Below are 25,681 nucleotides of genomic sequence, written 5' to 3'. Positions count from 1 at the left end.
CCTGTAGTCTTGTTTTTTATTCAAATATTATGCAAAGACACAAGTTACCGTATTACTCTGTACAATTAATATCACTTAAGATTGCCTTCAGATTTGCTCTGCTACCCCAGCTTGAGTCAGTTATTAGCTGCCATGGCAACCTAACAAACCTTGTGCACAGGGAACCCTTGATTTAAATGTTTGAAGGAACAAATATATCACGCCTCACACTTATAGCGTGGCTACGGTCCTCTCTGTGCTGCGGTGGTTGTGCCTCTCCGGAGAAACAACCCACTGTCGCCTCAAATCGTCTGTAAATGATGGCAGTTCATACAAAAAGTAATCTGCTGTATTTCCCTCCCTTTGTGTCACTTTGCGGTATCTGATGTGTAAACGAACGTGCCTTGTGTGCCAGATGCTGGTCTACAGGAGGTTAAACTCGGCTTGTCCTTCAGACTTGCCCTTGAAGTGTGTGTGTGTGTGTGTGTGATCCTGTTGTGGATCCTCCCCTCTGCAGTGGCTGTTGCACGCCGGGCCACCGATGTGCACTGAACTAGGTTACACTCGCAGTCGGTCCAATCGGTATCTTTAGAACAGTCCCTAGTGGTTTGACTGCTACCTGGATCAGTGCAGTTATTCACACAGGTAAGCAGTCGGAGAGCGGGGAGCTCCTTCATTGAAAGTGGTCGTGAAAATATCCATTAAATGGGAAAAGTTAAAATCTCCCTAATTTCTTTCATTATTGGTTGTCACTTCCCTCCTGCCCTCTACTACGCTCTTGCTGTGTGGTCCCGGAGAGCTACTTGTGACCGTATAGAGCTGAGGGCTGTAGTAAAGATAGAGTTATTGAGGGGTTTTGTTTTCTTATTTGTTGATCGATGAACAGTTGCGTTTAGCAGCAGATTCTTCGTTCGTTGTTAAACAGTAACCGGCAACTCTAATCTGACGATAGGTTTTCAGTTCATAGTCCCAGGAGGATTTATAACCCTGCGCTGGCTAAGATCCGGACTCTGGTGTATATCATTTGCAGACGGGTAGCTGTGGCTACTTCCTGCCCATTATTGATGAGTGGGTCCGGGAAATCAATGGAGTGCAAAATGGAGAGCATAACCCACACAGCGTTTGGTGCAATAACTTCCCAGGAGATGGTGCTGCCCCATCGATGACCTCTCAGACGAGTCTCTGCAGGCCTGGATGACTCAGGTTTGACTGCCCGTCATTTGTATAACAGCCTCAAAGCAACCATTTCATTCAAGTACAGCCTGACAGATGAGCCAGGCACACCCTGAACTCCAACCGTCTCCAATCTCACTTGCCTTTGTTGCAGCGCGGATAACTTGGTGTTCCACCTCCCTGTTTCCACTCTCTGGGTCCCATTTCTGGGCCTGAAGGCACTATTTTCTGGCACAGTTGAATATTTCCTTGACAAAAAGTGCATTTAGTCTGAGTAGGCTTCGTTGAGGGAGTTTAATGACTCCATCTTTGCACAATCGATAATTAAAACTCCATGCAACAATATTTACTTCTGCTTTGACAATTTATTAAGAAAGAACTAATTGTTCTGCAAAGCATACTGCCTTGTAGTCTTCTTATTTTCTTTGATAAACTGAGAACAATGGAAACTGAGCAAAAAGGGGATATACTGCATCAGGAAGTGAAAACCAAAATCAGATATCAGGTCATGGACCAGATCGGAGCAATCGGTCTGGTTCGTTTCCTGTTACCTTCTGAGCATGAAATTCATCTAAAGTGATGCAACACCAGAGTAGGAAATCAATTATTAATTTAATAACAGTGAAGGTTCAAAGAGTTTCTCTAAGAGATGTGCTGTTAGCGTAGTTACAGGTTCATTTCTGGCCAATGCAACTATCTAAGAACTGAAATATGTAGACTTGTTTTTAAAATATTCAACATTTGACATTTCAGTCAATGTTTCTAAACATAAACGATCGATTATCTACACTGATCAGCTGGAGTTTACAAATGAAATACCCACATTAGGAGATTTGTAACAGCAGCTGCATGTGTGCTAATATTGACAGTATAAGCACTCAGTGCTTATGACGTTCCTCTTTTTGAAGAAAAAAACCCTGTGTTTTTCCTGAAGGAAATAATGAGGGAAGAGGATCTTTGTCTCCAGCGGGATGCTCATCCCAGTTCTACTTTGCTTTGACGGTTAACTTGCCGGACCAGATTTTCTGCTTTTAAATCCATGCGACGCCCACACTGAGCCGTGACTTCTGAATGGCGCATGTGATCACTTTCACACACATGCTCAAACTGGGACTGTGTCCTCTTAGAGCACCTGTGTTTTACTCTCTCACATCTGCAGGCTACATTTGTTTCCCGCAGTAAAAAAAAAAGGCTTTTAGTCCCAAACAGCTGCAACCTGTTGCTGTTCCCTTTCTTAAATATCAGGCGGATGTAAGAAGAGATCCGTTCATGGCTGCGTAATAGAGGTCTACATGTTCCCAGGGTACAAGACAGACTGACAGCTTTACTGGTGGTCATACAGAAGTGTGTGTGTGTGTGTGTGTGATCAGGGTGGGACTGTGGAGAATTGATGATTTGGCTGGATTGAAAGCAGCCGCTCTCTGATTTATACATACTCTTCATACACTTCTGTAAAAAGCAATCTCATTAATCTTGCATTCTCTTTTTGGGCGTGCGTGTGGTTACCAACACCTTTCACCCAAAGAGTGTGTACATTTACTCTAGTCTTGTGTAACCCATGGCAAATAACTGCATCACCTCAGAACAATGGCTCAAGCTTGTAAACAATGGCAGAGAAACACACATGCCGCGTCTTATCTTTGGCGGAAACACAACCAGTTATACTGGTCGAGCGGGCATGTCCTGCTCCTAAACCACCTTATAGGTCATACAAGTGTGGATCTGCAGTGTGGGGAATGTGATAACTACATATCGTAAAAGCTTCTAACATATGAAGTGCATCTTTGTTCTTTGAAAGTGGGAGGAACTTTTAAAACCGCTGTCACTGTGATGAATCTCTTACCTCTGCACTTTGAAATAAAAACAGCACACAGACACACGGGCACATTGAGCAACGTTTCCACCGTGTTCACTGGTTGTGTTCTTACTGGTCTGGTTTGTGTAGCGTGTATACACTGCGTGTTTACACAGTGGCGCAGAGGAGGAAACGAACCATGAGCAAAATGCACTGGTTTGTGATTCTAAGAGCACCGGCTGCATATCTCTGACCTAAATGTGGGTCCATCTAGAACATAAAATAGAGAAGGAGGAAGGGGTTTTAGGATAACCTTATGATCTTCCACGTAAGAATCATCTGCAGTTGAATTGAATCGTCTTCCAGTAGATGTCTTGGTTCATAGATTTGGGACGGCCCAGTGCTTCGTACTCGGCTGGAGAGAGGAGAAGTGGACTCGCTGACATCCATTTCTCTTACTCAACACTCAGCACACACCCTTCCCCTTATTTTATTTTTAAGTGGCTGATGGTCAAGGGAGATGAGGGAATCACAAGCGGGAAGAGATGCAGATACACACAACTTGCTTGTGAGAGCACACACACACACACACACACACACACACACACACACACACACACACAACTGATTGCAGGAAACTTTTCCTGGTCTTAGTCCTCCAGCTCTCTGCCTACTGACCCACATTCCAGCCTGGTTGTGTCACTGGGACTCAGCCGAGGCTGTGGCGGCTACTGTCCATCTGATCCCAGCGAGGCTGTGAGAAAAAATGATTATGCTGCAAGAAATCACATTCTTTGACTCCCCGCGTTCCTGTTTATCTCCCCGCCGTCTTCTTGGGTCTCTGTCTTTCTCGATTGTGCCCTGACAATCCCTCTCAGACCCAGTCTGCTGGTTCCTGACCCCCCAACACAGGTACTTATCTCCACCATGTACTAATCTAGGTCAGCCTTCTGAGCTCAGTTTCTCTCTATCTCTCTCTCTCTCTGCTGCTCACCCTCCCCATCCTTCGGCCAGTGTTACATAACAGTGATGATTCAGTTGGAACACGCTGTTTATGTTCCTCTCTCTGTGTATACATCTGGCAACAGCTGGCTGGTGTCAAACCAGTGGTTTGCTCTAAACTTCTGCCAGGACAACAAATTAGACCCCCTTAAAGCCAAACAATCACACACAGGGCTGTGCGCTCCTGTGCAGCACCTGTTGTGTGGCCACGTGTTTTATTTTCTATTAGTTGCGCTTTCCACAAGCACCTTCCTCGCCCCGCCTCAGCAGACAGCGTTCTGGTCGGTTGTGGGTTACTTAGTAGCATCTGAGACCAACTCAGTGGGGTTAGCGTGGGGCTAGGTGGAGCAAGCCTTTCAACTCGCCTGTCTAATCTGGAGCTAATCCTAATCCTGTTAGTGTAAACACCGCTGCCATCCTGGGGCCAGACACATCACAGCTCTGATTATAATGAACCCATCAGAAGGTCTTCAAACCATCACGCCGCGTGAGCTGTCAGTGGCCCGCGTTAAACTCTCTGACCTGGACTTATGACACAATCACGCTGAGGATGGACAGTCCAACAGTTGACGGGTAAACAAACAAAAGCATAGCCGACGCTGCAAATGAGCCAACGTTACTAAAGTAGGCAATTAGGATGGGCGACTCGGAAAAAGACTCAGAAGTTGTGTGTTAGAGTTTGTAGACACAAACATGAGTAATCTGTTTCTATAGGGTCTTTGGCCACCGGAGACCTAAGAGGTAGCATTAGCCGCGGTGATGTAACCATGGTGCTGGTTAATGGATGAGCACAAGGAGAGAGAGAGAGAGGGGGGGGGGGGGCTCAACAGTGACAGCTGTGACCCTCACCCTGGCAACCCCCTCTCCACCACCCCTTTCAACACACACACACTAAATGGGTGAGGGTGACATGGCTTGTGAGTGAGTCACTGAAGCTGGCAGCATGCTCCCAATGGGCATCTTGGTGTTGACTCTTCTCATTAGCATCATTAGCATTATTAGTAGTATTTGTCATATTGGGGATATGATGTGAAACCTGGGTATTTACATGCCTAACTACATGATTCATTGTCCATATTTCTGATTGTCTACCTCTGTGCTGACGTGACTCGTGACTCGTGAACATTGAGCTATTGTTTGTCATTTCTTTAGTGTCTGAGTAGACTTGGCAGGTGAAGATAAACCCTCTTGGATTTCAGGTTGTCTGGACTTGCTCCATCTCTGGTGAGTACGGCTTCTTCATCACATCACTAGCAATGGAAACTATAAACCTCATTCTTCAGGTGGACACAAACACAACCCCAAAATAACAATAATGTTTATCCATGTCTTTTCGTTTTTAAATAAAAAATAGTGCTAACACGTCTGCAATATTGAATTTAATTTTGTATTGCTAAAATATAAAAAGATAAACATAATGTATGCCATATACAAATAATATATGCACAATGTTATGTCAGTGTTTACATTTTGTCAAAAAGGATAAAGCACAATATGAGTTTGAATGAGTATATTAGGACAACACACAAGCACAATTTGAACCTGATCTGCTAACATTAATCTGGCTTCATTACATTTATAAGGATAATGATATGATGTCAATGTTATATTTTGTCACCTTCTTAAATAATTGCCTAAGTAATTTTTGTGTGCCTAATTCATCTCCTCTGATACTTGCCACCTCTGGTAAAATCGCTAACATCCTCAGTTGAACATGTGATTATACCCCTGTAGTATAATATATCACATTATCATATGATCAATATGTGGTCAAGTTTTTTTGTCTTTGTGAAAAACCTGTAAAAATGACGTAGGCTGTTATTTTAGGAAGGTGAGGATTTGCAGTTTGTTGCATTGACATAAAAAATATAACATAAGTGCAGGTTTAACACTACAGGTGGCATGTTGGTTTCAGCTTGTTGATCGTCATTGCATTGTTTATGGTCGTACTTTTTTATTTCAACAATGCAACTCAGGTTAAAGATTCCACGGCAGACCGCACAGGTAAGATGTGTATGTGACTCTGGATCTCCATACTCCGGCTTGTAAGTTTCTCAAAACTGGGAGAAGTGAAACCAGAGACCCGGATGTGGCAGCACATACCCCGGAAGACTGGGATACAAGTACATGCACTATTTGATGTAGAATCTGACACGTTTTTGAATACAGTCAACTTCCCACATTTAAAAAAACTGTGGAGCAATCTAATCACGTTGCTAAAATCATCAACCACCAAGTATCTATGATCTCAGAAATATGTTAAAACCTGTTGCTACTGTTGGGGGTTTAGTCCACAGAGTTTAAATCAGAGCCACTGCCCTCACAGCTTTGTCAGCCAGCAGATGTTCCATTGTTTAGCGCTGCGATGTAAGGTTGCTTCAGTTGAAGTTGAGACACTTACTGCGTCTTTTGAATTTAGCTCCATTGAGTGCCATCGCTACCAACCCCCACCTCCTTCGGCCCCCCCAAGCTACTCAGAGAGGGCTTAACCCCTCCCCCAAGTCCCCTTTAACCCCCTGCAGACCTCCGAGTGGCCCCACCACGACTACAACCCCCCCTCTAGATCTTCACTTTAGTGTGCTCTTTGTCTCACTCTTAGTGAGACCTCCCCCTCCCACCCCCATCAGAAGCCAATTTATTGACCAATTACTGCAGTGTGAGAGTATATAGAGGGTATTTGGATGAATATACATTTGAATGCTAGAATGCAAATTCACACAGACACACATGCAGTGTGTGATCAGATGGTCTCTCATCAGATGGTGAATGTATAGTGCGTACACGCTTCTGTCTCTGTCCGTCTTTCATGGTGAGAATTCTTTCATTTGAGCCCGCGTCTGAATGTGACCGCTGTTGTTGTCAGGGCTTGAGTGACCACCACTGTGGAGCTTATGTAATAATCAGTGCCCTGCTTTCCTCTTCCCCACTATAGGCCTGTGTGTGTGAAACATTGAGAGAGGGAGTGAGAGAGAGAGGCTCTGTTATAAGGCCTTGGAAATACACAGGCAGCACAGACTTCCTGTTTTTGTGTGGCGCCCATTGGAGGCAGGAAGTGAGAAGAACCACCGCTCTGCTTTTTTTGGATCTGTGATGGGTGAATTTTGCTAGACAAAAAGATCCTGGTGCTTAGTCAGCTGCCACCCACTCACTTAAAGGACAGATCTATAGGGGGGTCGGGGTGAATCTAGAGCGTAGCTTCTCTGAAAGCCAAGAAGGACAAATCCAGTGATGTCACTTGAAGAGCGTTGTGGGTGCTATTCATGGTGCTGCGGCTTCATCAAAAGACTTTCACATGGGTCCTCTTCCATGGCGGTAGATGACCGCCAGCTCTCGACTCGGCAAGTAGAAAAAGGCCTCGACTCGCGTCTGGTAAAAGCGCATGTGTGTGCATGTGAGTTTTATACATGGAAACCGTTCAAAAGAAAACTAAGTAGAACCAGTTAAAAGAAAGAATCTCGTGGTGGCAAACATGCCTGAGTGGTTGCTTTGAAGGACTGATTATGGTTATAATAGTCATCTGCCTTGCCTCAAGCCCTGGGACTGTGCTAGGGTGGGGGCTGATAAGAGGAGGTGGTGTGTGTGTGTGTGTGTGTGTGTGTGTGTGTGGGGGGGGGGGTAGTCCAGGCTGTTGCCCTCTTTGTTCTGGCCCACTCCGCTCATGCCTTTGTCTCCACCCACAGCCTACCACTGAGAGCAATATCTCTCTATTCTCGCGCCAAAACAGAGATGGAGGCGTGTTGCTTTTTCTTCGCTTCTTCTTCCTCACCGTCCCTTTTTTTTTTGCCGCCCAAGGTACATTTAGTGTGGCGTCCAGTGAAACCTCGTGACTGCAGGTACACGGAGAAGGCGTGCAAACCCCCCCCCCCCTCTCCTCCCCCTTCTCTCTCTTTCTCGCTATCTCCGTGCGTCTTTCTCTCTGATATTTCCCGCCACTCCAAGGTGCATGGAGGGGGTTGGCGTTACAGCCGGCATGAAGAAAGCCGAGCTCCACTGAGCCTCGCGCCAAATGCCGGCTCTATTCAAATCAGCTCAGTGGGTGCGGCCCAACTGTCTCCACGTCCTGTTAACCCCTCAGAGCCCAGACCAGAGAGACACAAAGGAAGAGAGCAGGCTCACAGTCTTTCCACAGCAAGGTTACATATATAATTGATGTTCCACACATGCAGCAGATTGTGATGTTTTTTTCATTCATGTATGAACAGATTAAAATAATTTTTTTATTGTGAGTTTTTTTGGGTGCTGTTTTTAGAGGCTTTTTATCCGTGCAAATTCGACATTAAATGGAGCTTTATATTGTCACACCTTACCAGCCTGTCCTTAATATAACGGAATGTCGGTTTTTCTTTTAAAATATAAGGTTTATTCTCGTGAACTAATACGCTTTCGCCATAATAATTAATATGAATTACTCTTGCACACTCTAGTTTAGTCACTACACAGCTGTATACAATCCCAATTTTAAAGCGTTTCAAGACACACAAACTCCTCTTTTTGGATCAACTTCCTCTCCCGAACTCACAGAGTATCTCTATCATGTGCTCTTTGTCTGCAACGCCCAGCAATGAATGAAGCAGTGAAGCATTCAGGACCACACCGCAGGGCTGACAGGTTTATCCTCTACTACGCTCTAGTGGCTGCGGTCATGTAATACAAGAGATGGATGTTTCAGCCTTCACCATAAGACTGAGAGGCTCAACTGGAATGTTTTAATCAGGATTCAATTAAATATATTGTTCAATCTATAGATCGCAGGATGGTTCTGTGCTCATTTCTACACATGCAAGTGTTGACACACACTAATCAGTGAGCATTGTTAATTTATAATTATGTATAACATTTCTGATTATAATACAAATACTTAATGGAGCAACAATATTCTGCTCCCCGGGTTCCACACAGTAAAAGACACACAATCCCTCAGCTGTCCTCTCTCAATCGATTACAAAAGCTGATTGTGTCTGTTCTCTGGAGAGCCCGGAGCAGAGTATGTGGTCCCTGCCCAACACGTCATCCTGATGGTAACATGGGCACAATTGCACTGTTAGTTTTATGCGTAGTATTGGACAGTCAGGTGAAATAACCCCTTGCTGGTTTGTATTTTAATTCAGTCTTGAAGTGTACCGGTAAAGTATAGAAGGCTAAACTATAAATCGGCATGGAAAAGTAGTGAAACCCCTTAAAAAAAAATTAGTGTTAGTTACTAATGGTGTCAGCAAAGAAGCTTTAAAAAAAAAACATACTCCTGAATATATTAAGTATTTACTATGTAAAGCTGACGGGTATACAGAGATGATGGCTGCATGTGCCCATAAGGTTGTGTCTTAATTCATCTCTGACTCCGTAGTCCCTGCATGAATGTTGGTTCTGTATCTTCTTGCCAGCGAACATCTTTGTAGGTAAATTACCTGTTTGTTCTCATAAGATATGACCTAATTTCTTGTTTACGCTCTTCAAAGAGAAACCTAGCCTTTCATATCTGTTCCCTGCATCAGTGCTCTGTTTCTGACTCATGCCATATTTGGAGGGCTATATATATATATATACAGGCTGGTGTCCCCGCAGCCAATCGGATGCAAGATGTGGATGTCCCAGCCGGTCTGACTCCCTGACCGTTGCCTGGCAACTGGGACTGCTGCTCAGTCATTTAATCAATGGAAAGGTATTGCAGGGGTTTATACGGGAAGGCGCGGGAATAAATTATCATTTCATGCACAGGGAGAAGAAAATGACTCAGGATGGACTACATTACCCACACTACTGAGCAGGAATATGAAACAGCAGTGTACTACTGAGAACATTATACAATAATAACAACCACCGTGACTGTAAATGATCTATTGATGCATTGTACAAGAACAATATTTTGCTTCTATATGTTCTCGGATACCCAACTCCAACTCTCTCTTCGGAGAACTGAAGCATAAAAGCATTACAAGCATCATGACACAGCAGCGTTCTGACATGCCGGCCGGATGTGTCCGATAGGGGGCATTAACCAGTTGTCACATACTCTAAATCACATGCTCTGCTGCTGCTCCAGGAGATTAAAGCCACTGAAAGCGTTAAAAAGGGGGGCGGATGCATTATGGCTTGAAGTCATCAGTGTGTGTGAGTACCAGGAGAACACAGAAGAAGCCAAGCAGAGAAGGGCTGAACAAGGAATACAATGCGCATGATGCTAGAGATAAGAGGAACCATTTATCTCTGTTCACCTCTGTTTTATTCTGCGACATCTCACTCTCACTCTTTCTCTCCCTTCCTTCTTTTAGAGCATTTGGCTAAGCCTCTGCTGCTGCAGTCAGAGTGAGCTCATCTTCTTAGTGCACCAGGACTGAATTTAAGTGGGAACTCCTGCCCGAGGGAGAGAGAGAAAGAGAGAGAGCTCTTAGGAATTCAGTGTGGATCTGGGGGAGACAGGAGGTAAGATGACCGCCAGTGGACAGGACTTGACCAGCAGCGGAAACCGAGCCCACTGGGAAGAGGCCAGTACGGCGTTGAAGCCCTCCACCCCCACCAGGAAACCGGTGAGTACAGCCTTCCTGATGCAGCATCCACTAACAGGAGCAGTTTCTATGAGTTTCCATTCCTATGTGAAGCATCGGAGTTGTTGACAGAAAAGAAGACGCTCGGTGCACATGTCAGATGTAAACTTAAGTCAGATTTAACTTGTGGTGCAGAATGATGTCGCTCTTGCTTCTCGTTAAAGCCTGCCATGACACACTTGCGGTCACTACTTCTCGGCTGCTTATTTTATAGTGGCCATGACTGATGTGGCCTCCAACTGTTTCAAAGTCTAGCCTTGGTAACCGCAGGAGGGTTAATACCAGCTGTGCTAGTGCTGCATTTGAAGCCTCAGGGAAAGAAAGTTAGGAGGAGTTGGGTTAACAGAGTACAGTACATCTGCTTTATCGTGTCACAGCACACAGGGCTCGTTTCAGATCAAGTGTACGCTTCTCTGTAAAGGCTTTCGATTTCTTCCCAAGAGAAGATAAAGGAGATTTTTAATCTCAATTAAGAAATGGACCCGACGACTACAACTCTCAGGAATTTGCATGGAGTTGTCTTGGATGTCAGAATGGGCAACGTGACATTAACTCTTGGCTTAATACTCTTCAAGCAGTAGAAGTAACTTTGTGTTTTCTCCCCATGTTTAAGGCTGACATGTGTTTTTATAGGTTTGTCTTTAAATCTGTAACTGACATTCCAGTCATATCTCTTTCAAGTTCAGCCCACTCATAACCAATGAGACATACAAAACAAGGACAATCTCAATCTGTGTGGTGGTTATTAACAGTTCAAGCACCGCTATACACACAGTGTGCTATATTTCGTGTTGTCGTCTCAGCCTCCCAAGAGGTAACATGTCTGCTATGAGGGCTTTCACTATCAGTCTTCCAGAGGAAAGTATTTCATATCACACTGTCGCCTCTCAGAGCTCACTCAGTGGACCCACCGTTGGCAATAAAGCTTTTATTAAATAACTCCTTATGCAGAGAACCGTTTCCAATATTCTTATCCTGCTCAGACTAGGCCGAAAAGTTACAACTCTGAACCTGATTGGATAAAAAACACTCTCATTCATAAAAAGCAACTGTGTTTGTGGAGTCAAATCCGGATGTAGATGAAATGTTCTTTAACTCTCCTCCTCCAGCCCAAGCCGGAGAATGCCATCACCATCTGCGTGTCTGCACGCGTCCTCTTCAACATGGAGAAGGAGCAGCTCATCTACGAGCAGCAAGGCCTGGAGGAGTACATCAAGTATCAGGTGGAGCATGAAACGCAGCCGTTCAGCCCTGGACCTGCCTTCTCCTTCGTCAAGGTCAGGGAAACAAACACAGACACTCAACATCCAACCCGATGCAGAGTGGTTCCTTGGAGTGAGTGGTATGCGTTAGGTCGTGTTTTGAGAGGGGGTGAATGAGTAATACGTGTAAAACGCCAACCCACTCACACACTAATCCATCCCCGCTGCTGTGATACAGCATGATCTCTTTTCTCCATACCTCGTATCTGTGTTCGGTTGTGTTGCCAGGCTCTGGAGGCTGTGAACACGCGACTGAGGGAGCTTTACCCCGAGAGCGAAGAGCTCTTTGATGTCGTGCTCACGACCAACAACCACGCATACGTCGGCCTAAGACTCATCAATACCATCAATCATCACCGTGAGTTACAGATACACGATGCAGACGTCCCTGTGTCCAGTGGATATCCTCATCATCACTGGCTTCATCCTTTCAGCTTGAGTGTATCAGGGCATCAAGACTGAGGGAGAACCTCGGGACAAGACTCAAATATTCATTTCCGATGAGAAAATAAATTTGTTGTCTAAATTGGAAATTTATTCACTCGATATTAAAAATTATATAAATATTTCTGAAGGATTCTACTCATTACATTTCTTTGTGAAGTCTAGCTTAATGTTGGTGAGAGAGAACAGCCGAACATCCTTTTTTTCTGTGTTTTGGGTCGTTTTTTTTTAGGTTTTACATGATATAAAACATGCAGGCCACTGTGCTTGATACTATAATATTGTTAAAGTAGAACCCTGTCAGTATCGTAAGTAGGAGTCAGAGTGCGTGGGGAAACCTGTTCCCCACATAGTTTCTGAGCGAGTATGGACATTTATAGTGAGAGATGAAGTTCATGCTTGTTCGTGTGTGGTGAATGTGAGGAGCTCAGGACAGCGCTACAGGAACCTGTGTGCGGGATGGGAACTCCTCACCGCATACAGAGGGTTTAAACATTGTCTCCACACAACAGATTTTCCAGCCGTTAAGTGAATTCCAACAGACACGTCGTCTGGTCCGACAAACTGAATTATTGAAGTGCGGTTAGGATGTTGTTTCAGGTTCTTTGGGTTCTGACTCCTGACCATTTTTTAAATGTGAATTTTCTGGTTCTGTTGTATATTTTCTTTGTAATTGCTTTCAGTCATTGTGGTTTGATATGTATTGCATGTTTGATATATAATTCAATTCAATTCAGTTTATTTGTATAGCCCAATTTCACAAATTACAAATTTGTCTCGGAGTGCTTTACAATCTGTACACATAGACATCCCTGCCCCAAAACCTCACATCGGACCAGGAAAAACTCCCAAATAACCCTTCAGGGGGAAAAAATGGGAAGAAACCTGGAGGAGAGCAACAGAGGAGGATCCCTCTCCTAGGATGGACAGATGCAATAGATGTAATGTGTACAGAAGGACAGATTTAGAGTTAAAATACATTCAATGAATATGACAGAGTGTATGAATAGTTCATAGTAGGCATATTCCACGATGGAGACCTCCACGATCCATCAGGCAGATGGCGGTGGGGAGGAGGAGTGGGCGGAGTCTCAACAGGACAGTGGCGTAGTCATGAGCAGGAATTCCACGACCCAGACGATCCATCAGGCAGATAGGATCTATGCCGTCTCATAGGGTCCGATGACCCCATGAGGCGTAAAGTCAAAAGGACTTCGGGAGAAAGCAGAGTTAGTAGCGTGTGATTGAGAGATGAAAATTCATCCTTAAGGAGAGAAAAAGAGGAGATAGGTACTCAGTGCATCCTAAAACGTCCCCGGCAGCTATAAGCCTATAGCAGCATATCAAGGGCTGGACCAGGGCAAACCTGATTCAGCCCTAACTATAAGCTCTGTCAAAGAGGAAGGTCTTAAGTCTACTCTTAACGAGGTGACTGTGTCTGCCTCCCGGACTGAAATTGGAAGCTGGTTCCATAAAGAGGAGCTTGATAACTAAAGGCTCTGGCTCCCATTCTACTTTTTAAGACTCTAGGAACTACAAGTAGTCCCGCATTTAGTGAGCGTAGCTCTCTAGTGGCGCAATATGGTACTACAAGCTCCTTAAGATATGATGGAGCATCACCAATCAAGGCTTTGTAGGTTAAGAGAAGAATTTTAAAAGTGATTCTTGATTTTACTGGGAGCCAGTGCAGAGCAGCTAGTGCAGGAGTGATGTGATCTCTTTTCTTAGTTTTAGTGAGAACACGAGCTGCAGCATTCTGGATCAACTGGAGGGACCTAAGAGATTTATTAGAGCAGCCTGCTAATAAGGAGTTGCAGTAATCCAGTCTCGAAGTAACGAACGCGTGAACCAATTTTTCTGCATCTTTTTGAGACAAGATGTGCCTGATTTTTGAAATATTACGTAGATGAAAGAATGCAGTCCTTGAGATTTGCTTTACGTGGGAGTTAAAGGACAAGTCCCGATCAAAGATAACGCCAAGATAATACAGAATAATAGTTAATAAGTACGAAGGCTTAGGATTATAAAGCTTACAATACCATTGCAAAGTAAGCTAACGTGGCCTCTCCGGAGCCTTGTCAATAATATGCCCACATTGTAACCCTTTACTTTACACATCCCCCTCTCTAGTTATCCTGCATTACAAATAATACATGAACAAAAGTCATTTAACAAATTCACGAAATTGAGTGTGTGGCCAACATTGTCCTTTTGTGTGGACAGACTCCCTCACACCTGCGCTTTCCTCCCATGTCCCTCTGGGTCTGCTCGGCCTTCATAAACCACACACCACCAGAATTCAGGATTAAATGTTGACAGTAATCTGCTGTAAATGTAAATGTCAGCTTCCTAATTCTTTCGCATGATTAGGTGATTTTTGCACATCTTCAATGTAATGCCCATCAGCTGTTCGCTGATCTTGTAATGCTTCCTCTCTGCAGAGTTGTTCGTTGAGCGCTTCTGTATGACCGGGGGGAACAGTCCCATTGGCTACCTGAAGGCCTACCACGCTAACCTTTACCTGTCAGCTGATCCAGTCAAGGTTCGGGAAGCTCTGGAAGAAGGTACATCACTTAGAAGCTGTAATAATACACTAAAGTGTCTCTGCTGCACGCCAGTGTGAGATGAATGTATACACGCATGTGTTTCTCTATAATTCATTTAGGAATAGCAGCAGCCACCATGTTCGCCCCAGAGAAGATGACGGAGGTGTCGGAGACTCAGCTGCGTGTCGCCTTCGATGGTGATGCCGTCCTCTTTTCTGATGAGTCTGAGCGCATTTATAAGGCCCACGGACTGGACAAGTTCTTTGAGCACGAGAAGGCAAACGAGAACAAGCTTCTGGACCATGTACAGTATACACACAGTGACACAGGAATGATCCGTCTCACACTTGGATTGAAAATGTAGTGCATGTAATACGTTCACGCAGCATCGCACCCAAAAAATCTAACAGGGCAAGAAACAAGCAGATTATCAAAAGAACCTCAACTAGAGGTAAAAACTCAAAATGAGCGCAACAGTCCATAATTCATCAGGAAAACATTGTGCATGAGCACAGGAGGTCAAAGAAGAACAAAGCGTTTAGTCTTTAAACTTGGTTCCTATTTAATCTTTTTCTTTTTCTTATATTCAAACAATTTATTCTTCCTAAACAGCTTATTTCTTGCCCCGTCGGACTTCTGTTAAAGATGTCACCTCATTTCCAGATATCAGGAACCCACTTGGTAATAACAATGTCATTATACCAATCGGAACGACAGCCAATACAATGAAAGTTAGTCCCAAATTGTAAAAAAACAGCTGGAAAACTCTTCATACAGCGCACAGTGTGTTATGAACTTTGCCTTTTGGCCCACAATCTAACAATTGCATATATTTGATAATGAGCCACATATAAATGTAGAAGCTACCAAATGAAGACTGTGGATTTACTATACCTTCTTCTTTCTGCAGGGACCATTGAAAGGTTTTCTGGAGGCTTTAGGAAAGCTACAGAAGAAATTTTACGGCAAAGGCCAGCGCATGGACTGCCCCATCCGGACCTACTTGGTGACATCTCGCAGCGCAGCCAGCTCTGGCACCAGGGCCCTAAAAACTCTGCGCTCATGGGGTCTGGAGATCGACGAGGCTCTCTTTCTGGCAGGGGCACCAAAGGGCCCCATGCTGGAGAAGATCAGGCCGCACATTTTCTTTGATGACCAGTTGTTTCATGTTGAGGGGGCAGCAGAAATGGGGACAGTAGCGTGCCACGTGCCCTATGGGATAGCTCAGAGAGTCGTCAAGAGAGAAACTCACGACAACGAGACTTCTTCAGCACCCAAGTAGCCTGGACCTCACTGTGAAAAGGCATAGGAGGCTAAAGGAACGTATTCATGTGGGTCCTCAGCCACTGAGGAGGTTAGAGCCGTCTTTAAGACCATGAAAGTAATTCCTGGGAATGGATAGGGAATGCAATATTACCCAGCTGATGCAACATTACAAACTATTATGTAATCATGGGACTAAGCAATGGGATGTCACAGGAGTGTGACACGACAACGTCAATCAGTTCTTTTATCAGCAATTAACGACCTTTCTGATGGTTGTTCATCAGGTTGTTACAGTACCAGTTAACAGTTAATAAAGAGTTGCTTTCTAGTAAGGGTTATAATAAACCATTAATAAAATGTTTCTAAGTTGTAACTAATGGAACAATTAGGACAATGTTTGGGTTGCGAGGATCTAGAGTCTAGACCAAAATTCACCACTTCTTCACGAACATTAATTACTACAGAGGATAAAGATCAGTCAAGAATTCCCAAATTATTCTTTAACCATAAATAAAGCCGTTAGTTAAAACGTATAAACCTTGAAGAAGATCGCCTTATTAGAATGAGTTGCACTTAATGCCGTTTGTGTTGGCCTTACTCCCGTATTATTTCTATATTTTTTTCTCCCATCCCTATAAACACCGTATTACCTGTTAGAAAGAAAACAATCCTATAAAAGTTATTTAATATCAAGCAGAACCAAATATTGGGCATGTTAAACATCTATGAATTCTCAACACTATTTATTTGAAGATATGCAATCAGTCATTTTATGCAGAATCTAGATTAGCATTTATAATTATATCACTTTACTGCTTGTCAGTGTGTTGAGGAGTTTTGAAACCGGTGCCTTTTTCCTCGCTATCGCTGCATGTTTTCCATCAATCTTGCATGTTGTTGGTATATGTATGTTGTATGTGGTTATTTGATCAATGTATATGAATTTATTTTAACATCACAACTTGGTAATATTGATTATTTTACCCCCTATTCATTTAATATTTCTTCTTGTTCAAGACAATAATGTTTGAACATATTCAGCATGTATTTACATGCGTCACGTGCAATATGTATTTCTGCTATTTGTTCCAAAAGTGTCGAAGGTTCGGTGTCTCACTGGTGGTGGTTGTCTTATTTTGTCTTTTGGTTGTGCTGTTATTGGTACTGTTGGCCCTGTTAGGCCAAACTTGCTCGGATGAGGGATCTGGGAAAGTCTGGGCGAAATGAGTTGTGTGGACTGTTATGCAACCAAGTCTCTCTGTTTCAAGATAGAAAGTAAAAAAGACTACATTCAAAAAGCACTCTTTCTTGTAATTTTCACCACTAAAACGTATTTATTATTAACTAGAAAATGCATTTTCTGCTGAAAATGCGTTGGCATGCTAACATCTGAAAGCTTGAAGCTGAAAAATGAAAAATAAATTGCTGACAATTTTTGAAAATAGCTGAAATGTGAAATGAATAACTGAAAATGTCTGGAAATAGCTGAAATATTTAAAAAAAAACCTGAACATAGGTGAAAATAGCTGCCAACAGCTGAAATAGGCTGAACATAGCTTAAACATCTGAACATATCAAAAAGGGAAACTTCCTGCTGAAAATGTTGAATCACAAACACATTGGGTGGAAATGTATAACTGGAAAAGATAAGCAGTCTGGTTTTTGTGACGGGGCGGAGCCTGTTTTCCGTTATGGGGGAGGAGCCTGTTTTTCGTAACGGGGATGAGCCGGTTTTTCGTTACGGGGGCGGAGCCTGTTTTTTTTCTTCCTGGTTCTCCTCTGATATCTCTCCATTTAAAGACAAACATGCGAGCACGCGGCCACACACGCACGCACAAACGTTGTGTGTGGCTTGCAATGTATCATAAACAAGAGTGTGTGTGAGAGCCGCCACTGATGAGCCTAACATGAAACACCTGTGTGAGCTGACGCAAGCAACCTGTCGAAACCTTTGAATTTGACAGAGAATCATAACTCTGATCCTAAGGACGTCTACATTAGGAGATGCTTAGAGGCTTTTGTGAACGTTTAAATGTTTTTTAGGTTTAGAAATGAGAGTTTAATCGCAGTTCAGAAAATGTTCCTGTTTGCTGTAAAAAAGAAAAAAATGTCGTCAGGTTTTCAATGGAGATGACTGAGCAGAAAGGTGGACTTCTCCCCTCGTTAAGACTTCTCTAGAAAAATCTGGGAAACTGTTGGATTCCAGAGTGACATGTCTACGACAAGCACAAGATTCCCCACTACTTTATCAAAAAATAATGACGATATACAAAAATAATTTCCGCTTGATCCTGACGCAGCTGTCCCCTCTAGTGATGACATCACAGGTCTAGACTTCCCCACACACACCCATTGAAAACTCCAGGAGGAGCGGAAACACACATAAAACTAAAACCGGGACAGTTAAATAACTATAAGAGCTAACAAAAGAAGCTGAATTATAAAGTTATAGGTAACAATGTTGTCAACATGGTGGAAGGTGGAATTGTTTCTTTAGCTGAATGTAAATGTATGCTGATTGTACTCTTCTCGCTAAAGGTTGTTGTTCAAACGTGTTCTTCAGCTAAACAGCCAGCTTGACAATACATTATCCAGCACCGTATTCTCCAAGGAACAGACAGTTGTTGTATTTGGCAGATTTAATGCAGGAAAATGTAATAATTTGTAAAACTGAAAAAGAGCACAAAACACATGCCTTTGTAAATACAATTGTACATCATTAAGTGTTTGACCATTAACTAATAATAAACAAAACTGTATTCAAAACAAAGACATATTAACGTAAACATGTTAATATAAATGGTAACAGGGTATAACTCATGGATGAAGCCGATTTAGTGGACCTTAAGGCGTGGATTGTGCAGATTGTCAACAGATTACACTCCGTGAGCTCGTGTGCCAAAAGCGGACTTCCTGAATGTCACGTCCGGTTACTCCGTGTTTATAATCTACCTAGTGCAGCTATCTACAAACGCCACTAGGTGTTGCTAGAGAGCACATAACATATATAAATGAACTGGTTCCAACACACTCCCCGCCTGGCATATTACGATATAGGCCACTATGTACATATTACCCACATTCCTCTCCAGTCCAAGTCTCTACAGGAGTACAACCGCTATTGCACCAAAAACATGAATGCGGGTTTGCAGTGAGTTGACCGGGCTGACAGCCAGCGACTCGTCCGATCTTTGACCTTGCGCTCGTCCGGCTGTCCTTCAGCAGAACGATGTCTCCTTTCTTGAGATTGGGTTTGGGTGCTTGACACTTTTGACGTTGCTGTAGCGTGTTCAAATCTTTTTGCCGCCACCTCGCCCAAAAGGCCTCTGCCAAATCTTGAACCCTCTTCCACTGGTTCTTGAGCAAATCTCCTTTCGAAAACTCACTTGCTGGACAAGGAGCTTCGCCTGTTTTCAGTGTCAGTAACATGGAAGGAGTTAGGATGAAAGGAGCCTCTGGGTCGGTGGACACAGGGATCAACGGTCTGGCATTCACAATGGCGCTGACCTCTGCCGTAGAGATGGTTAGCGCTTCATGTGCGAGTGTCAAAGGTCCAACATGAACTTGCGTGAGGTACTCCACCACTTCTTTGTTGAGATCATTTTCCCGGTACCATGAGAACTGTAGGAAGTCTCTGCAGTCTTTGCGCACCACAAAACAGTAGAACCTTCGCTGTAAATCTGCCGTCACTGCACCAGGATCTCTTCTGAATCTGAGAAGCACTCCGATGAGACTGTTGTTAAGGTCTGGTCCAGAAAACAACACCTCATTAAGTGAGATTCCATCAAACTGTGCACTGGAATCAAACACCCCACAAGACTGGTCTGGTTTTTGAGGGTGGTAGGCTCCAAAAGGAGGGAGATACCAACAATCTGTCCCTTTTTTGAGTGGCAGTGCAAGCTCAGAATGCTGATTGTCAAGCATGTTTTGCATGAACTCAGTGAAGTACACTTTCATTCCAGGCTTCTTCTGTAACATCCGTCGCAGCGACATCAGACGACCGTGAGCGTAGTCAGGGAGACGTCTCACATACTCTGGTACACCTCGATGTGATATCTGGCTGCCGTGTGTCCTCCCTCTCCCCGCCGTTCTCCGAGTATGGGAAGAAACCTGTCTGGAATGGCGGCGCAGGACCAGGGTGAAGAGCAGCGAGATGTTTATTGCTGTCACACTCTGTACATCCAGCCATTTGATCAGCAAATCCATCTCTTCACTTGACGACAGCTCAAGGTTTTCAATCGTGTCGATGAAGGTCTCTCTCCAAGCTTGGTAGTGTTCCGGTAAGTCGTTAAACTGTGTCAATCCTGAGGACACAAGCTGGTTTTTAGCAAGAAACCTGGCAATATCAGCTGTTGCCTTGTTATGATTTGTGTTGTCCGAGTGTGATGACTTTTGCCTGGGGAGATCACTGTGCTGATGGTCAAAATTCCTTGGCTGTAACACATCTGTGGGAAGCTGCTGTGTGTCCCTTTGTTGGTACCTTGGTCTCATATTAATGAAGTGCAACTGGGTTGGAGCAGTGTCGTCGTGCTGGGGTGTGAGTATTGGACGTAAGGGGTAAACATCCTTCTTCTCACTAGGTCCCTGTGCATGGTGGGTGACATAATCATATGCTCTTTTTTGTGCACATTCTTCTAAGGGCAATATCTCCATTTCTTTACTACCTTCCGAGCCATCCATATCTGCAGCTGCTCTCTCCAGCACTACAGCTTCTGCATTTGCAGCTTCAGCTTCTCGTTGTAGGTTGATGGAGTCAATTCTTCCTTTCAGCTTGGCTTTCTCAATTCTGAGATCACTTTCTTTTTCTATGAAGGCCAACCTAGTTTTGGCTGCCTCTGCTTTAGCACGGGCCCTTGCTGCATCTAAGCTGACTCTAGAGCTTGTTGATGAGCGTGAAGAGCGAGATGTTCTGGAGCGATGGAGGGAGATGGCTGTATCTTCAATACCATGTTGTGAGCCTTCTCCTTCATGTTCATCTGGAACCTCTGACTTAGTTTTCATGGTAATGAAATAAGGTGTAGCTTTTCTATCTTGAAATCCTCCTCAAATCCCACGGTAGGTGGTCATCCTTTTAATGTACTCTTCTCGCTAAAGGTTGTTGTTCAAACGTGTTCTTCAGCTTAACAGCCAGCTTGAAAATACATTCTCCAGCACCGTATTGTCCAAGGAACAGACAGTTGTTGTATTTGGCAGATTTAATGGAGGAAAATGTAATAATTTGTAAAACTGAAAAAGAGCACAAAACACATGCCTTTGTAAATACAATTGTACATCATTAAGTGTTTGACCATTAACTAATAATAAACAAAACTGTATTCAAAACAAAGACATATTAACGTAAACATGTTAATATAAATGGTAACAGGGTATAACTCACGGATGAAGCCGATTTAGTGGACCTTAAGGCGTGGATTGCGCAGATTGTCAACAGATTACACTCCGTGAGCTCGTGTGCCAAAAGCGGACTTCCTGAATGTCACGTCCGGTTACTCCGTGTTTATAATCTACCTAGTGCAGCTATCTACAAACGCCACTAGGTGTTGCTAGAGAGCACATAACGTATATAAATGAACTGGTTCCAACACACTCAGTGCGTTTACATGCAATCGAATTATTGGCTTAGTCGGACTGAAATCGAATTATCCGTTTCATGTAAACACCTTAGGCGGACTATGTGCGGTCCGACTTCGGTCCGATTAACACCCCTGGATAGCTCGGTCCGATCCAGTTGATAATTCGACTCTCGCGGCATGTAACTCTGAATTCGATTCGGAACTGGACTTTGCGTCTTTGCGCATGCTCCAGATCCCGCCGCCCTCCTCCCCCCTCCCTCCCATGTCGTGACCCGGAAGTCGAAAGAGACGATAAATTGTCACTGCCGGCAGCCTGGCCGGCAGAAAACAAACAAATAACCAGTCCCGCTGCTAACCATGTTGGTGCCCTAAGCATAACTCCTCATGATGCCCCCTGAGATAGGGTCTGTGTGCGCGGATGTGTCGGCGCGCATCACGGCAGAGCGATGCGACCCGAGAAGTGTTAACGGGGGGGTGCTGAGCGATTAAATATATCTCTTGTTCTGCCTGTTTTGTGATATACATGCCTAAAAGGAGCCTAATATTTCTAGACTGAAATAATATCGGCATTATAATTATTATAACTATGAGGATTTTTTTAGTTGCCTATTTTGTGGAGCCCCCTCAGGACTTGGTGCCCTACGCGCAGCGCGTCGTGCGCGTTATGGGAGCGGCGGCGCTGCAAACAACGCTATGGAGAACACAAGAGCCACCACACATCTCTGGACCGAAGAGCAGACAGAATTTATGCTTAATGTATTGAAGGAGTTGAACATACTAAAGTTCATGGTTCTTTCTCGAAATGTTGATGTTGATGTTGTTGTTGTTGGTTGTTGGTGGTGGTGGTGAAGAGGTCAAGCGGAAATGGCTGTATCACCACGAGTTGTAATGAAAACAGCTCCACCTATCGTATCGGATATGACATGCTTCCGGCCAATGATTCGAATTACTCACTGCCATGTATATTGGGATAACAGCTGATCCCCCAAAAGATAGCATAGTCCGACTAAAGCAAGATTCGAATTATACCATCATGTAAATGCACTGACTGATATTGTAAGCTTTTAAATTTGAACAAGTTTAAGCGGATTTGAAGCTTTGCTCCATAGGAAACCATTCATTATTTATTCCATAAAAATAGTAATCATTTGATAATGTGGAAAGATAACAAATATTTTTGTGTGACACCCATTAAATATAAATATGTTAATTTGTGTAATTGATTTAATTAAATGTCTCAAACCATATTTAAATGTGTCACCTCTCAGTAGGGCTTGAATCGTTTTTTGAGTGCTGTAACTGGAAAAATATAACGGTTATTGGATCAATATCACTGTAAAGTAATACAAATTAATAAAGTTATAAAAAATAATTAAAGAAAAAAATTAAAACGTAATTTAAAGTACAAAAGTAATAAATAAGTAAAAAAGTAATAAAAAGTAATAAAGTAATAAAAAGTACAAAAGTAATGAAAAAGTAATAAAGTAATAAAAAGTACAAAAGTAATGAAAAAGTAATAAAGTAATAAAAAGTACAAAAGTAATAAAAAAGTAATAAAGTAATGAAAAAGTACAAAAGTAATAAAAAGTACAAGAGTAATAAAAAAGTAATAAAGTATTAAAAAGTACAAAAGTAATGAAAAATTACAAAAGTAATAAAAAGTAATAATGTAATAAAAAGTACAAAAGTAATGAACATGTAATAAAAAGTTTTAAAAATAATTAAAAAGTTAAAAAAATGTAAAAGTACTAAAAAGTCCTAACAAATTTAAAGTTACAAAAAATATATTAAAAAGTTTAAAGTACTAAAAAGTTATAAAAAATGTAAAAGTTATAAAAAATTATAGAAAAGTTAAGAAGTACTAAAAAGTTATAAAAATGTTTAAAAGTTATAACAAATTATTAAAAAGTAAAAAAGTACAAAAAAGTTATTATTTTTAAAGTAATTAAAAAGTTTTAAAAATGTAAAAAGTCATAAAAAGTTATAAACAATTTAAAAAGTAAGAAAGTAATACAAAGAACGGAACTAAGTTAAACAGAAGTGAGGTTCATTCTTTAACTAATATGAAAAACAAATACAGCTACTAACCAAGTAATTTAGTTGGTATGAGTCTGCATTAATATTCAGTCAGGAGCAGCCCCACCCATCTAACCTACAAAACTAACCTCCATATAAAAAAGTTAAAAAGTAGTTAAAAAGTATGAAAAGTTATAAAAAAGTTACAAAAAGTTATAAAAAAGTTATAAAAAATGTTAAAAAGTTAAAAAGTAATACAAATGTAATAAAGTATTAAAAATCATTCACACTCACATCTATGGGCAATTTAGAGATCAATTAAGATGAGCATGTCTTTGGACTGTGGGAGGGAGCTGGAGAGGGAACCCACGCTGCCAAGGGGTGAACATGCAAACTCCACACAGAAGGACCAGCCTGACCAGGAATTGAACCGTCAGCCCTCTTGCTGTGAGGCGACAGTGCTGGCCACTTCACCACCGTGCAGCCCCACCATCCCATCCATCCATCCATTATCAAGACCGCTTATCCTCATTAGGGTCGCGGGGGCGCTGGAGCCGATCCCAGCTGACATAGGGCGAAGGCAGGGGACACCCTGGACAGGCCGCCAGTCCATCGCAGGGCACACATAGAGACATACAATACAACCATTCACTCTCACATTCACACATATGGGCAATTTACAGATCAATTAACCTGACGGCATGTCTTTGGACTGTGGGAGGAAGCCGGAGAACCCGAAGCGAACCCACGCTGCCACGGGGAGAACATGCAAACTCCACACAGAAGGACCGCCCCGACAGGGAATTGAACCCACGGCCCTCTTGCTGTGAGGCGACAGTGCTAGCCATCACACCACCGTGCAGCCACACCAATCTAACCTAAAACAATCTAATAATAGAAAGAATTCCTACATTTGTGTTACACCCATTAAATATAAATATGTTCATTTGTGTAATTGATTTAATTAAATGTATCAAACCATATTTAAATGTGCCACCTCTCAGCAGAGCTTGAATCGTTTTTTGAGTGCTGTAACTGGAAAAATATAATGGTTATTGGATCAATATCACTGTAAAGTAATACAAATTAATAAAGTTATAAAAAATAATAAAACAAAAAAAATTAAAACTTAATTAAAAGTACAAAAGTAATAAAAAGTACAAAAGTAATAAAAAAGTACAAAAGTAATAAAAGGTAATGAAAAAGTAATAAAGTAATAAAAAGTACAAAAGTAATGAAAAGTACAAAAGTAATGAAAAAGTAATGATCTAATAAAAAGTTTTAAAAAGTACAAAAGTAATGAAAATGTAATAGAAAGTAAAAAAAGTAATAAAAAGTTTAAAAAATGTAAAAAGTCATAAAGTGATAACAAATTTAAAGTTATTCAAAATTATTAAAAAGTTAAGTACAAAAAAGTTATTAAAAAGTTATAAAAAATTATAAAAAAGCTAAAAAGTACGAAAAAGTTATAAAAAGTTTACAAGTTAAACAATTATTAAAAAGTAAAAAAAGTACTAAAATTATAATGTAAAAAAAAGTAATTAAAAAGTTTTTTTTTTAAAGTACTAAAAAGTCATAAAAAGTTATGAAAAAGTTAAATCGTAATTACAAAGTTTGAAAAAGGAAAAAAATAAAATTACAAAGTTACAAACAATTTAAAAAGTAATAAAGTAATACAAAGAAGGGAACTAAGTTATTCAGTAGCGAGGTTCATTCTTAACTAATATGAAAAACAAATACAGCTACTAACCAAGTAATTCAGTTGGTATGAGTCTGCATTAATCTTCAGTCAGTAATCTATAAGGATAGATGAGATCTAAACACTGAGTGGATTCTCTACAAAAGCATTTGTTAAAGCCTGTCAAAAAACATGATCAAATCACCAAAATAGTAGAATCAATAGAGGAAAGATTCAGCCGAACACGCCGATATGTTTGTTTGTGGGTTAAATGTGACCTGAGAAAGTCTGAAGCTGGTTCTCCTCTGATATCTCTCCATTTAAAGACACGCGCACGAGGGCCACACACGCGTGCACAACCGTTGGTCTGTGTATGTGTGTGTGTGGGGTTCACAATGTATCATA

At 42.2% G+C, this 25,681-nt stretch overlaps 1 protein-coding gene across 3 annotated transcripts; it reads left to right on the top strand.

The window, feature by feature from the left end:
• The first annotated feature begins 1,098 nt into the window (after nucleotides 1-1,098).
• LOC130202002 (cytosolic 5'-nucleotidase 1A-like) lies at nucleotides 1,099-17,440 on the top strand. 3 transcript variants are annotated; one of them, XM_056427263.1, is made up of 8 exons: nucleotides 1,099-1,182; nucleotides 5,102-5,173; nucleotides 10,219-10,473; nucleotides 11,601-11,768; nucleotides 11,982-12,111; nucleotides 14,639-14,761; nucleotides 14,863-15,047; nucleotides 15,654-17,440. In XM_056427263.1, the coding sequence occupies exons 3-8, from the start codon at nucleotides 10,375-10,377 to the stop codon at nucleotides 16,023-16,025; spliced, it is 1,077 nt and encodes a 358-aa protein (XP_056283238.1). In that variant the 5' UTR covers nucleotides 1,099-1,182; nucleotides 5,102-5,173; nucleotides 10,219-10,374; the 3' UTR covers nucleotides 16,026-17,440. The 3 variants fall into 3 exon arrangements, with proteins under 3 accessions (XP_056283238.1, XP_056283240.1, XP_056283239.1); XM_056427265.1 differs by lacking the exons at nucleotides 1,099-1,182; nucleotides 5,102-5,173 and adding an exon at nucleotides 5,939-5,953; XM_056427264.1 differs by lacking the exons at nucleotides 1,099-1,182; nucleotides 5,102-5,173 and adding an exon at nucleotides 10,025-10,057.
• Nucleotides 17,441-25,681: the final 8,241 nt, after the last annotated feature.

The sequence above is a fragment of the Pseudoliparis swirei genome, chromosome 11, assembly GCF_029220125.1.
Source record: "Pseudoliparis swirei isolate HS2019 ecotype Mariana Trench chromosome 11, NWPU_hadal_v1, whole genome shotgun sequence".
Classification (NCBI taxonomy): domain Eukaryota; kingdom Metazoa; phylum Chordata; class Actinopteri; order Perciformes; family Liparidae; genus Pseudoliparis; species Pseudoliparis swirei.
The sequence above is the reverse complement of the archived record's forward strand: the minus strand, read 5'-3'. Positions and strand labels throughout refer to the sequence as shown.